Below are 13,057 nucleotides of genomic sequence, written 5' to 3' on the forward strand. Positions count from 1 at the left end.
AGAAACCGAACCGTTTTGCAACGCACCCACCCACCCCACCCCCCGCTTCGAAAAGCTCCTCTGGTTAAATCCCTGAAATACCACAGAAGAAAATTATCACGACTTCGGACACTCTCGGTAAAGTTGCCATCATTGCTTTATTGATTCTGAATCTGAGGGGAGGGAAAGTTTAATTTACCAATGCTTTTATTCCCCCTGCACTGTGCATTGCAGGGATTTGAGGCAACGGAGTTAAGCGTTTCTGTGCAGGACCTTAGTTCTTGATTTGTACCTCTGTACTGGAAAGGCTACTTTGAGATTAAGCACCAGTACGTTGGTGGGAATAGGGAGAACAACAAGCAATCGGTACATTAGAAAAGGTGTGCCCGGAAAAGAGAAAGAGGAGTGCTTGTAGATAAACAAGAGACAACCTGCTCCTCAGTTAAAAAGCCATTGCACTCTGCAAGTGGTTAGAGGTGCAGTGCTTGGGGCAACTCATTCCCAGTGGTGCAGCCAGCACCCAGGAGGACAGGTTTTTAAGCAGAGCAACTAGTTCCCTCAACCTAAAGATTTCACTGATAGAGGAAGAGTCCTATGGGATCAGGCTGCACCTCTGCCTGAAGCTCCCGCTTCGGTCCTGACTCAGCAGAAATGACCAACACCAGGTCTGGTCTTTCTCTTTCTGAGAAGGACGGGTGCCAAGCAGCCTGTGATCAAGATTTGGAGACAGAGGCTTGTATTCACAAGTGTGATTTATATCTTCAGGCTGCACAATACTAGGCTAGTAACAGCAGCTCTGCCAGGCACAGAGTGCAGCTGTGGCAGCATGTGGGTGGCGTCCAGCTGCGATCCCCGTCAATGTAAGGCAGAAAGACTGTTTCCACCGAGGTATCCCCCTCTCCACTCCGGGGGAGAGAGTTGGTGAACAGGGGAGGGAAACAGACCGAGCTGTAACAGACGAAGGAATTTTAGGGCTGGAGACTAGCTCCTGGCTTCAGCCCTGTAGCAGATTCCTGGCCACAATCATCCGCATAACCTCATTGGTACCTGCAGCAGGATGAGGGTGCAAAAGACAGACAGTTAGGAGATGGTCCAATTCTGCCCCCAATGACGGCAAAGAGAATTATTCTGCCCTGAGCTGCAGTATACAGCACAGAAAAGCTCTTCTCACCAATTGAGGTGGCATTTAGGAGGTGCTGGGCCAAAATACAACTGCCAAGTGCCAGCATTTTGCTTGGGAAAGGCATCAGAGTGGCAGATCCTGGTGCTTCTTTTTATTTGGGCATTGAGAGGATGCATGCACCAGGCATCGAGCTGAACTGGATCTGTGCCAACACCTGAGTTCTCTGCTTTACTATGTAATATATACACAACACACAGACAGACCTGTAGACCCACTGGGTGTTGGAAAGAGTATGTCCCTTATCAGGTACCCTGGTTGTAGGTGAAGGGATTTCAAAGGAGAGAAAACAAAATGGTTAGGAGGCCTAAGTGAGATTAGAAAAGGCCAGACACTGTTAGAGACACAATGTCAAAGAGTGAAGATAGATTCCTTTCCACAGGAAAGGAATTTTTGGGGAGCATCAGCACATGTCTGTAGGAGTCACGGGATGAAACTAGACGGAGGCCCCGCTAACATGACAACTAGGTATCTCCCTCTGCTGTAAGACTCTTAAAATACACAGTTACTGCTCCAATACACCAAGAGCTCTTGGCCAGGAGATTCACAGCCATGACATCCAGGGACGCCTCACACTCAGAGCAAAAATTCTTAGGATTCTGAAACCCAAGAATCAGAGAGTCATGTGGGAAGGTGGGGGCCTCCGGAGGGTCTGTTCTCTCCTGGCTTCACTGCCAAGTCACTGGTAGTAAGAGTGTCTTTTACCTTCCAGGATCTGGTGGACTCTGATGTCTCGCACAAACTGCTGCACAGCATAATCCTTCAGGTAGCCATAGCCCCCATGCATCTGTAGAGCCTGGTTACAGATCTAAGAAGACAGCATCGCTGAAATGCCTTGCATGGTGTTGAGGACAAGTCAGTGACAGAAGCTCGGTAAGAACCCAGGAACTTGGGCTCTTTTTTTTTTTTCTGATCACCTAATCTCATCTTTTAACAAAGTGTGGTGTGATGGCAAGGCACTCTCAATCCCCATCAGTGCTATCATGTTACCCAAGTGCTGTTTCGCATTAAGGGTGCATTTATGTGAATGTGATAGCATAGAAATACCCAGGAAACGCTTTACTTAACTAAGGCTATTTTTGCTGCATTTCTATGGCGCTACTGATGCAAAAAAACAAAACGCCAGATCACCATCTAGCGGTCAGTCAGGCAAGGAATCTGTTCAGGGCTCTAGTTTCTACTGAAACATGACTCCATGCATTATTATCTGTCAACCTGGGACATAAAACGTAACAAATAGCAAAAATGCAGAGTGCTGAGAAAATACAGTAGCTTCTAAATGACACTGAGCTAGGAAGTGTCAAGGTGCAGATTTCCTTTTCCTTTCTTTTTCTGCCTTCTTGCTTTCTCTTTGCAGCGACATTTTGTGATAACATTTTATTTCTCAGTGGTCTAGGAAAAACCGCTTTTTGCCTAGCAATGATCAGCCTGTAACATGCATATTATCACTTGGAAATAAAAATGCTCTACTCCCTGTCCTGTCTCCCTGCTTGGTCCCCTAGAAAGTAGTGTAGAAAGCACTAGAGGCCAGGAGGCCTGAACTGTGGAGAGGCTAATACTGCAGCCTCCACAGGGTGCAGAATTCTGTCCCGTAAAACATCCTGGTCCTGAAATGAGGCTTCTGGCCCAAAGAACGTGCTTGAGTCTGGGTCCCTACAGTGTCAAACTTCTTTCTGACATCCTGGGCACCAAGGGGGGTCTCCAAGCTTGCGGTTATGATGCCAACTGAGCTTTGAGTAACGTACCGCAAAGCATTCATCAGTAGCAAAGAGCTTGGCCATGGAGCAGAGCACAGCCGCGTCCTCCCGTCCCTCCTGCAGTGCCCGCGCTGCATTGCGAACCATGAGCCGTGCTGCCACCAGGCGCGTCGCCATCTCCGCCAGCCTGAACTGCAGGTACTGCCAGCAGACGGCATGAGAGGAAAAATTAGGTCAGCATCTTTGGAGGGACCTGGGTCCTGAACCACTTCCCCACTACCTTCAGGCAGGTCTCAGGCCTGACACGCTTTCTTACTCAGGAAAAGCATGTTCCTGACTTCTCCAGGGAAGACCCTGTGAAGTGAGTGATGGGACCTCTGGCTGCTTGGTCCGTCAGGATCGGAAAGAACAAAGCTCTGGGAGTGCAGATCTGGTGGAGAGGTTACCTGATTGTTTGCTAGGGGTTCTCCAAACTGTTTGCGGACAGTGAGGTGTTCCTGAGCCAGAAGAACAGAGGCATGAGCAGCTCCTAACGAACAAGAAGCTGGCGGGAGAAACCAATGACACAGCATGAATATGAAAATAACGCAGACGGGAACGAGATGATCCTGCCCTCCTCCCTTGGCTCTCAGCTGTCCTCCTTACCAATGTTTATCCTGCCTCCATTCAGTCCCTTCATGGCAATGCTGAAGCCCTGCCCTTCGGCTCCCAGCCGGTTGCCAACAGGAACAACGCAGTCCTCGAAGATCACAGCCCGAGTTGGCTGGGAATTCCAGCCCACCTGGGGAAAAAACAGAACACCTTCCAGGCTGCCCAAGGAGCAGCACACCTCCAGCTCCCAGCAGAGAACTGCCCAGCCTGCTCTCAACCCCTCGGTCTCATTGCCAAGCTGCCAAAGAGTGCCTGTGGTCTATGTGGTTTGGCCTCAGTGTGCTGAGTTGGAAAGTGGAATGCCTGTATTTGAGAAGAGGCACAGATCCAACGAACCCTGAGGTTCCTGAGATGAAAATCCTTCACTTACCGAATGGAGGGGTATTGTGCAAACTTCACCAAAGCTGGACTAGTCTTGGAAAAAACATGCCAGGCTGGGACTCCAGTTGACACCCAAGAAGAGATCTCTAATGCTTTGCACAGACTAGCTTGCCTCTGTCCTGCACTTCCCTCAAGCGCACAGGAGGTGAAAACCAAGCCTCTTACCTTCTTCTCTTTCTTGCCAAAGCTAAGCCCCGGTGTCCCCTTCTCCAGCACCAGGCAGGAGATGCCCTTGGGGCCTGGGCCTCCTGTGCGACACATGACCACGTATACATCAGTGTCACCTCCCCCACTGATGAAGGCCTGCAGAAGGACACAAGAAGAAAGGGGCAGCTTTCGTATGCTACCCCTGAGCCTGCAGCAGCAGCTGGGGTACAAAGACGGAGGGGCAAAGACCCCAGGGCCAGGAAGTATTTAGGGACGCAACTGTACTAAGGTCTGGTGAATGCTCTGCAGAGCGTGTCCTACCTTGGGAGAATACAGAGAGACGAGGAGACAGTAGGAAATGGAAAGGACGGTGAGACCCAGGCCCCCTTGTGCATGCAGTGCCATCCAGCAGCTTTAAGGAGGAGCAAAGAGGTACCTTGGAGCCATTCAGGACGTAGGTGTCCCCTTTCCTCTGAGCTGTGGTCAGCAAGGAAGCTGCATCACTTCCACTTCCTATTCGAGAGGTAAGGAAGCAGCCAGTGAAGCAGCCGGTCCAGACCCTACAACATCTCCCAGGGATCGTACCCAACAACGCTCGCACGAGCATCTTGGCAATCATCATCTGCCCCTTCCCAACTTCCCGGTGATTGCCCAAATGAACGTGAAAAGAAGCTTTTCACCTCCAGCTCCGTGCAATGCTCACGTCCAGTTAAACTATGTTAGGAGTATGGGAAGGGAGAAGATTTCTTGTTTGAGGAAGCTCACCTGGCTCAGTCAGGCAGTAAGATGCAAATTTTTCCATGCTACAGAGCGATGGGCAGAACCTGCGCCTCTGTTCCTCATTGCCAAAGGTGTCAATCATCCAAACACACATGCTGGAGCAGGAGAAAAGGAGCAGCATTACAGGAATTGAACACAGCCCTGGGAGGAAGGCAGGTCATACAACAACATCCCTGCCTGCACAGAAGAACAAAGCTCCATGGGGTTCAGTCAATAGCACAGAGGCTTGAAAGCATATTGCTCCACCTCAAAACAGAACAAAATTAGGTGCCATGGAAGCCGAGAGGAAGAAGATCGCCTTCCATTCACCACAGACTTGCTGCCTTGTGGAACAGCAGGTTCCTATTTAATAGCCTCAGCGTTCCCCTGAGCGCTAAGCCCTACTGTCTCTTCAGAAAACTGCACCTGGAAGAAGGAGGCATCATCACTCCATCTTTCTGTGCAAAGTGAGCCTGTCACTGAACATGTCTGTACAAGCAGGATAGGGCCCCGGTATCAGCTGGCGCCACTGGGCTCTGTCATAGTACGACCAAAGCACAAAGGTTACTATCTATAGCCAGCTTAAGTGGAAGAGCTGGGAACAAAATCCAGAACTTAATCCCATCTTGCATGCCACAAAGCTAAAATTACTTCTTAGTGGCATCTCAGTTTTTGTAGCCTATTTGTTTACTGGCATCGAGAGATCCTCACAGGGACATGTCTACTTGGGGTCCCAACTTTAAATGATAAGCGGCACCAAGAGAGCTGTCTCCAGCTGGATTTAGAGCCCACAGAAAAAATGTGGTTTTCCGCCAGGCCGACACCATCCACCATTCCGCAGACACACTCACTTGTGGATGCTCATATAAGCAGTGGTGCTGGTACATCCTGTTGATAAAGCTTCAAAGATTATGGAGGTATCAAGTCGTGACAATCCAGAGCCGCCGACATCTGGTTTCACATAGATCCCACCAAATCCTAGCTGGGCTGCCTTCCGCATTGTTTCCACAGGGAATATTTCCTATTGGGAGAGGCAGAGACATCACAAGTGAATATTCATGATCAATTAAATCTCAATATTCAATCCCTTCTTTCTGGTACACCTGGGCTACCAAGCCTAGTCCCAAACTCCTGCAGAGTTAATTGGGTGGGTTACAGAAGAGGCAGCTACCTAGGCAGGTACATACCACCTTCAGGAGTAAATTCGGGTTTTCATATGACTGAATAGCCTGGCTAGGAAAGCTTCAAGGAAATTTTCATGGCTTCCCACCCCAGCTACAGCAACAGCTTCAAAGAAGATCTCTACAGATGGCATTACAGCACCGAGGAGCTATTGCAGGAACCCCTCTGATGAGACCCGAGGATCATAACATCCTCAGGGAGGAAGAAGTGAGCAGTACAACCCTTCTGTGGCTGTCATACCTTCTCATCCCACTCTGCCATGTGAGGAGCCATCTCCTTGGTAGCAAAATCAAGGGCAACTTTTTGGAATTCCTTCTGCTCCTCAGTCAGGCCGGCGGATGCTAGAAAAGCAGGAAGAGATCAGAGTACGTGTCTGTTGCAGGAGAAGCAAGCACTACCACCTCTTCTGTAGCCCAAACAATTTCAAAGTGTCCCGTAACTCACACAAACAGTTCAGGGTCTCTCCTGCAGAGACCGTTTCTCTGTTCCCTGGGGCCACCATGAACTGTGCTGATAGAGAGAGGGCGGTGGGCTTTGGGAGGGGGCTTTCTTAGGACAAAACAAACCCAGGGTCCCAGCTATCTCTGTCTACTCAACGCTAACTACGTTGCAAGACCAGGACAGAGGCAGCACAGCCCACGGCAGCTGCCACTCCATCCCACTAGGTCTGTGCTGCAGAAATACAAGGACATAGTCCTGGGACTTCAAAGAAGTGACACTACACTGGGAAGCAAGCAAAGAATAAAGCAGCCCTTTGGAAACAGCATCTAAAGTTTTAGTTAGATCCGCCATTTGAAACCTCCTGCTTCACTCGCACATCGATCCAATATTGTTTTGCTAGTTCCTCTCCTAAAAGTCACAGGGATGCTGCTGCTTCCATCCTAAACGTTGTTACATTTAAACATGGAAGCAATTCATCTGGGCAGTGTTCGGGAGTCCCGCAGGAGGAGTCCGGCTCAGGCACCGCTGTTTTCCTGGCCACCAGAGACCACGCTCAGCGACCCGGCGATGACTTTGATCGCAGGACAACCCAGACTTACAGATGGCTACGGAGAGCCTAGCCTGCCCCCCCTCCCCCGGGAACCCTTTGCAGCGTTTTACCCAGTCTTGTCGAGATATCGATTCACAGCCGAGCTTGAAAACCCGCCAAGATCTAGCAATGGGGAGGGGATGGAGCTTGTGGCCGGCGGAGCCGCAGCAGGGACGCGGACACCTCCCCAGGCCACCGACCTGCTTTCGACCTTCACCCGAGACCGCCTCCCTCCCTCGGGCAGCAAACATTGCGGGGAACGGAGGCGGCGGGAGGGGGTGGTGGTGTGTGCGATCCCTGCGGCCGGCTCGGCCCCGACTCGTCCCGCGGGCGGAGAACCGGGCGAGGACCGGGGCTTCTCCCCCCCCCCCGCCCGCCCGGCGGCCGCGGAGCCTTACGGTCAATGCAGGAGGCGATCCCCCGCCGCAGCCACCGCCCCGCCGGGAGCAGCAGGCGGGCCGGGACCCGGAGGGCTCCTGGCCAAGCCATGGCGGGGGCTGGCTGCCCGGCCGACCGATCGGCGGGGCGGCAGGAGCCCGGCTGCCGGTCGGCGGGGCAGGCTGGGAGCTGTAGTCCTGGCCTCGGCGCCCGCCCGCTCTCGCGGTGGCTGCGGGGAGGGAGGCAAGCCTAGCAGGCCGTGCCTTATTTTTTTTTTATTTTTTTTTTTTTGCATAACGGTCACCCACTTCCGACTCCAGTCAGGCGGGGGGGGGCGGCGTGTTTCCTTCTCCTCCTCTTCCTCCTGCGCCGAGGTGAGAGCATCCTTCTCCCCCGGTCCGAGGCGAGGGGGCTGCTGCGGCCAGAAGGCGGTGAGGGGCAGCCTGGGCTGGGTGAGTGGGAGGGAGGGGAGAAAGCTTGGCACTGAGGGTGGAAAAGTTGATGCCAGCCGCTCTGGCGGGAGGAGGCCAGCTCAGAGCCAAGTAACTTCTAACGGGCTTGCTGGCAGAAGGGGGCAGGGGTTGGAGCGGCCAGCTCGCTGCCTTTCCCGAAGGGACTTTGCATGCCTCATCTCTGTGAGCAACAAGCTGAGCCGGACACCCCTGGTGCGAGGCTGGACTGAGGTCTGGAGGCAAGCTGTTCTCCCTTTTCCAAAAGCACGGCTCCTCTCGCACGGCAGAGAGGGGCCAGGCTTACCCCAAGCACCTTCAGGACTTTTCTCCAACAGCTGCGCCGCTGTGGAGAAAAGCAGCCCTTCTGCTAATGTCCATCAGAGCAGTGCTGTGGAGGGCCTGCCTGCCTCCCAACGTGCCAAGGGTGCGGCCCTCAACCAGTGCCAGCATTTGCACTGATAGAGGAAATGGCTGAGCCCAAGGAAGGAAATTTATTTACTCTCCGCTTACTCTACAGCTTTTACAGTTCTTTGTCTCAGACATCTCCGCTTTTTTCAGCTTGGCTGAATAAGCAGTAATTCTTTCTTCTTCGTTCATTCAACAGGTGCTTCTCAGCGAAGAGAAGAGAATTCGGAGACCAGAGATGCCTTGGCCAAGCAGAAAGAGAGACAAAGGAGCAGTAGCAGGTCTGTGCTGACACCTGAACTAATTTAGCATCTCTCACTTGAGGTTCCAAGCTATAGTGAAAGTACAGACAGTCATCTTAACCGCCCCTCTTTCAAAGCCACACGTCTTACAGACAGCAGTTCCTCTCTAAAAATGGGCTGAGCATCCATGTGTGACTGAGACAAGTCTGCTAGATATACAGTAGGGACAATGATGTACTCTCAGCACAAGGTGGTTAAGAAATGTAACTCATGCATGTTCATGAAGAGCTTTCGGGTTTTACGCGTTAGAGATGGGCAGTCAAAGCATACCCAGTGTAGTGGCAGGAAGCTGATGTGGTACTATATGCAAAAAAACGAAAAGCAAAATCCTTGCACTTGAGGCAACGTTATGTGGTGTTTAAGGTGCGAGATGAAAAAATTACACAGTTAGCCTCATCCGTGCCACTTATCTGCTTAACTGACTCCAGCAAATAACCACCTTCTTATTAACTGTTTTTTCTGTCTGGCTCCTGGATGCACAGGGATACAGACTCCCTCTGAACAGGTAGCACAGCGGAGGCTTAATTGAAGGTTTCCAGCTACTGCAGTAATTGAAATAGCTTGCTTTGCTGCTGAATTTTCCTGTTATTCACCAGACTCACCTAAATCAACTTTCTTGCCTACAGCTGATTTCTCAGGGATTAATTAAAAAAAAAATTCAACTACACTTCATGTGGACAACATGGTCTATCCTGGCTTTTTTTATGATTAACTATGACTATTAAACTACATTTGTGCACACCACACACACAACAAAATATCCTTATTTCAGGTGCCAACTAGAAAGACTCAGAAACACTGGTGTGTAATGCTACTACCTTACGTTACTACCTTGCCCACAGGATCTGGGGTGCACCAGACTTCTGCTGCAGTCAAATACCAATATGCAAAACCAGCTTGGACAACTAAAAATGCTTCAGCGCCAGCCCTTAGCAGAAACAAAATGTGTTTTATCTGAATGGTTTGGGTTTTTTTTTTATTGTTTCTTTTAAGATAAGAAAGAGCCTGATGCTAAAATTGCCAAAACTGAGGAGGAGACTTCAGATAAGGAGGAAGAAGAGAAGTCCACAAAACCTCCAGCTGGGAGTTCCAAGTCTGGATGGAAGAACTGGAAGAAGACAAAAGAATCTGACTCCGGTGGGGAGGAGAGCAAGATAAAGTATTGTCACTGGCTTCTGAAATCAGAACCAGAGAGCAGGCTCGAGAAGGGAGTAGATGTGAAAGTAAGCACCAACAACCATCCTTACTCAGCAAAGTATAGAAGCAGTTTCACTACTATCTAGAGCATTAGTGCCTGAATGCCGAGTTACAGGATCAGACAATTCAGCTTGTTTGCAATATTAACACTGTTGTGTCTTTATTTCTCAAAAATCATTTGACTTCCTGGAAATAGAAAGACATAACATTGTTCTCTTCCAGGGTGACAACCTTGGGGTTTGATACTTGTAATAAAAGAGGAAATCAGATCCTCAGGATGCTTAGCTGTTGATAGCAGGGGCAGCACCTATTTCAGACTCTGCCTTTACACTGCTGCAGTGTTCCTCCTTTGTGAAGGCTTTTCTTTAGCCCCTGTGGGAACCAAAAAAATTGTGTCAAGTTTGTACTATAATTGAACGAGCTACTAGGAACAAACGTTTAGGCACAATGTAGACAATGAGATGATAAAGAGCAGACTACCTCCTGAACTTAACCTGTGTTTTCATTCCATTTGGCAGTTCAGCATTGATGACTTGAAAGCTCAGCCCAACCAGACAACCTTTTGGGATGGAGTAAGAAACTACCAGGTAAGGAGCACACATCAAAGATGGAGTCACTGAAGTAGCACTAGAAAAAAAGGTGGCTTTCCCCACAGATGACTTGTTCCCTTTGCCAGAAGGATTTCCTTTTGAGGCACTCTGCCTGTTTTTACAGGTGCATTTTGTCCAGAGTCAAAACTCCTGCTTAATTGCCTCTAGGTCAAAGGTAGATTCAGCCTGGGTAATGTTCTGTCAAATCATCCAGTTTTTCTTTAGCTGAGACCAGCCTTTATTTCCCTTGACACCTTTTAGCTAGTCTGTACTTGCCCAAACACTATGCCTTGTCAGTGTACAGCTTCTGTTCCAGGCCTCCCTGCGAAGGAAATCCATGTGTGTTTCCCCTACTATATATGATCTCCCCACTATATATGCTTCCCCCTCTATATACGATCTGCTCTGCTGCTTGTTTGTTGACAGCTAACTTAAGCCTTCTTCTATCTCTGAACGAGGGTGGCCAAGCTGTTGAATTCCCACATACTTTCTAACCAACAGGACCTTGCTCTTTAGCCTTGTTTTTACTTCATTTCATTGCAGCACAAAATGTGTACAACTGTAGGAAACCTTACCTGAGTAGCTCTGAAGCACACATACCTGTCTTCTTGTTAGTTCTTGTTCCTAGCTGCTTATAATGAAACCCTCAGAGCCTGATACAAAGAGCTCAAAGTCTCTCGTTCACACCTGACAGGCAAGGAATTTCCTGAGAGCCATGAAAGTTGGGCAGCAGGCCTTCTTCTACCACAGTAATTGTAAAGAGCCTGGCATTGTTGGCATTGTCAAGGTGAGTCCCTCTTTCTCATTCTGTGTTTCAGGGGAGGTGGGGAGGGAAGTAATAAGGGATGGCTTATCAAACAGCTCATTAGCCCTACTTCTGTCCCAGCACCAAAGGAGTGCAAAAGTTGTCCAATCAGAGCAGCGAATAAGCCTAGAGCATCTGGCTCAATGCTACATATCACAGCAGGGCTGACTCAGGCATCTTTCCCCAGAGAAATGGAACCAAACTGCTGCTTTCTTGCTGACATTTCAGAGCTTTTCCAGCCAAGTGAAGTGTTGCTCCACACTCTGATTAAAATGTGATTCACTAAATTCTAGTCAGCTGAGCCCGCAAGGCAGTAGTATAAAACCAAGGGCACAGAAAATCTTTTTCTTTAAGAGGAAAACTCGTCACAAAGACTATCATCATCTAACCAATTTTCCTCTGTTGCCTGTGCTCCTTCCACATTGCTCTCCAAAGAGGTGATGATGCTTCAGCCATACTATTCTGCAGTGCTTCGACCCAAGAAATGTAAAGGAAAGAAATATATCGCACCATTAGAATGGATTTCCGGGAAAGCGAGGCTGGTTTTTGCACCAGGATTATTCCTTATGTCTAGTCACAGCTTGCTCAAGGGCGTTTCATACCCTTTGCTGACAATAGTTTTGAACTGATGGGAACTTGTCTCACATTCTTCTCCCCTTCTGCTTCAGATCGTAAAGGAGGCATACCCTGATCACACACAGTTTGATCAGAAGGATCCTCATTATGATTCCTCCAGCAGAAAAGAGAACCCCAAATGGTCCATGGTAATGTAGTAAACTAAATACAGCTGTTTCAAGCTCTGTGTGCAAGCCAAGTGAAGGTAGAAGCCTCTTCGCATCATACTGCATATCTTCTTAAGTTTCTGTCCTGGCCTAGCTACCTTTTTCTCTCAAGAGAAAATCCAATCCTGATTGTTTTCTTTACCTTTTCCCCTCTCTCTTCCAGAAGGCTGCCAAAATGCATCTCCCTAAATTTTCAGATCTTACTTGGATGCAGAGCTGACCTCCATGCATGGCAGAATTCTGGGTTAGGAAAGAGAACAAGCATCTTTAAGAAATAGCTCTCAGTCTACAGCAAACAAAGCTGTAGTTTTGAGGCACGCTAAATTATAGGGAGGGTACTGTTTGCAGGCTGGCTACATCCCACATCTTAATTTTGTATTGTCTGTGACAACATGAATGTATGTTGCTAGTGCACAGTGCTAAGATTCATGTAAACAAGTCACCTGCCAGGAGTATCTGAAAGTTCTTTTAGCCTTGAGTGAGATAAAGCCTCCATACCATTATAAGGTAGTACACATCAGTCATTTGCTTCAGTTTAAAATCTTTATCCCCCCAAAGATCTTATGTGACATCTGGAGGCTATATCCTTCTCCAACCATGCTGCTTTGCTGCCCATCGCTCTCCAGGTGGATGTCCAGTTTGTGCGGATGACAAAACGTTTCATCCCCCTTTCTGAAATCAAGGCTCACCACCTGGCACATAAAGCAGATGGAGGCCCCCTAAAGAACATGATGCTCTTCACAAGACAACGTCTTTCCATCCAACCACTGACACAAGGTAAGAGCCACCTTCTCTAGACTCTTGGTGCCATTCCCTCAGAGGCAGCCCTCACTCAGACAACTTGGAAGTTCCACTCATGGCTTTTTCTTCCTTACCTTTTCAACACAGAGGAATTTGATTTTGTCTTGAGTTTGGAAGAGGAAAAGCCACATTGAGAAACTGACAGCAGCACAGCTTCTACCCACCCCGCTGATGCCTCCTCCTAAACCAGCGTAATTCTCAAGTTTACTTGCTCAATCTCAGCACCAAGAACATGCCCGCACATGATTCGCAGCTACATGTCCCTTATTCTGGCACACTGTTATTTTTGCTTATTTTTAAATAAAGCCTTTTAGAATCAATTGCAGCTACTCATTTTTA

General features: G+C 49.0%; 2 protein-coding genes across 10 annotated transcripts; one reads left to right on the forward strand and one right to left on the reverse strand.

Annotated features, from left to right (window-relative positions):
• Positions 1-118: 118 nt before the first annotated feature.
• On the reverse strand, positions 119-7,830 carry ACAD8 (acyl-CoA dehydrogenase family member 8). 5 transcript variants are annotated; one of them, XM_075034844.1, is made up of 11 exons: positions 7,693-7,830; positions 6,217-6,317; positions 5,646-5,815; positions 4,801-4,910; positions 4,472-4,548; positions 4,054-4,191; positions 3,502-3,637; positions 3,303-3,400; positions 2,905-3,057; positions 1,865-1,967; positions 119-1,026 (listed from the first exon to the last, which is right to left on the reverse strand). In XM_075034844.1, exons 1-11 carry the CDS (start codon positions 7,766-7,768, stop codon positions 974-976), a joined length of 1,215 nt encoding a protein of 404 aa, XP_074890945.1. In that variant the 5' UTR covers positions 7,769-7,830; the 3' UTR covers positions 119-973. The 5 variants fall into 5 exon arrangements, with proteins under 5 accessions (XP_074890945.1, XP_074890944.1, XP_074890949.1 ...); XM_075034843.1 differs by lacking the exon at positions 7,693-7,830 and adding an exon at positions 7,405-7,540; XM_075034848.1 differs by lacking the exon at positions 7,693-7,830 and adding an exon at positions 7,207-7,358.
• On the forward strand, positions 1,878-13,038 carry THYN1 (thymocyte nuclear protein 1). 5 transcript variants are annotated; one of them, XM_075034849.1, is made up of 8 exons: positions 1,878-2,032; positions 8,441-8,522; positions 9,537-9,766; positions 10,259-10,327; positions 11,025-11,117; positions 11,804-11,899; positions 12,544-12,694; positions 12,806-13,038. In XM_075034849.1, the coding sequence occupies exons 2-8, from the start codon at positions 8,480-8,482 to the stop codon at positions 12,850-12,852; spliced, it is 729 nt and encodes a 242-aa protein (XP_074890950.1). In that variant the 5' UTR covers positions 1,878-2,032; positions 8,441-8,479; the 3' UTR covers positions 12,853-13,038. The 5 variants fall into 5 exon arrangements, with proteins under 5 accessions (XP_074890950.1, XP_074890954.1, XP_074890951.1 ...); XM_075034853.1 differs by lacking the exon at positions 1,878-2,032 and adding an exon at positions 7,588-7,758; XM_075034850.1 differs by lacking the exon at positions 1,878-2,032 and adding an exon at positions 7,634-7,815.
• Positions 13,039-13,057: the final 19 nt, after the last annotated feature.

The sequence above is a fragment of the Buteo buteo genome, chromosome 9 (genome assembly GCF_964188355.1).
Source record: "Buteo buteo chromosome 9, bButBut1.hap1.1, whole genome shotgun sequence".
NCBI classification, from domain to species: Eukaryota; Metazoa; Chordata; class Aves; order Accipitriformes; family Accipitridae; genus Buteo; species Buteo buteo.

Excerpts from the sequence above, each read along its gene's own strand:
- ACAD8 (XM_075034843.1), bottom strand. The coding sequence starts at position 7,495 with ATGGCTTGGCCAGGAGCCCTCCGGGTCCCGGCCCGCCTGCTGCTCCCG. Across the intron at positions 3,058-3,302 it reads AACCCCTAGCAAACAATCAG|TACCTGCAGTTCAGGCTGGC; the intron begins GTAACCTCTCCA and ends GTCTGCTGGCAG. Across the intron at positions 1,968-2,904 it reads CTACTGATGAATGCTTTGCG|ATCTGTAACCAGGCTCTACA; the intron begins GTACGTTACTCA and ends CTGTCTTCTTAG.
- THYN1 (XM_075034849.1), top strand. The coding sequence starts at position 8,480 with ATGCCTTGGCCAAGCAGAAAGAGAGACAAAGGAGCAGTAGCAG. Across the intron at positions 9,767-10,258 it reads AGAAGGGAGTAGATGTGAAA|TTCAGCATTGATGACTTGAA; the intron begins GTAAGCACCAAC and ends TCCATTTGGCAG. Across the intron at positions 11,118-11,803 it reads GCATTGTTGGCATTGTCAAG|ATCGTAAAGGAGGCATACCC; the intron begins GTGAGTCCCTCT and ends CTTCTGCTTCAG.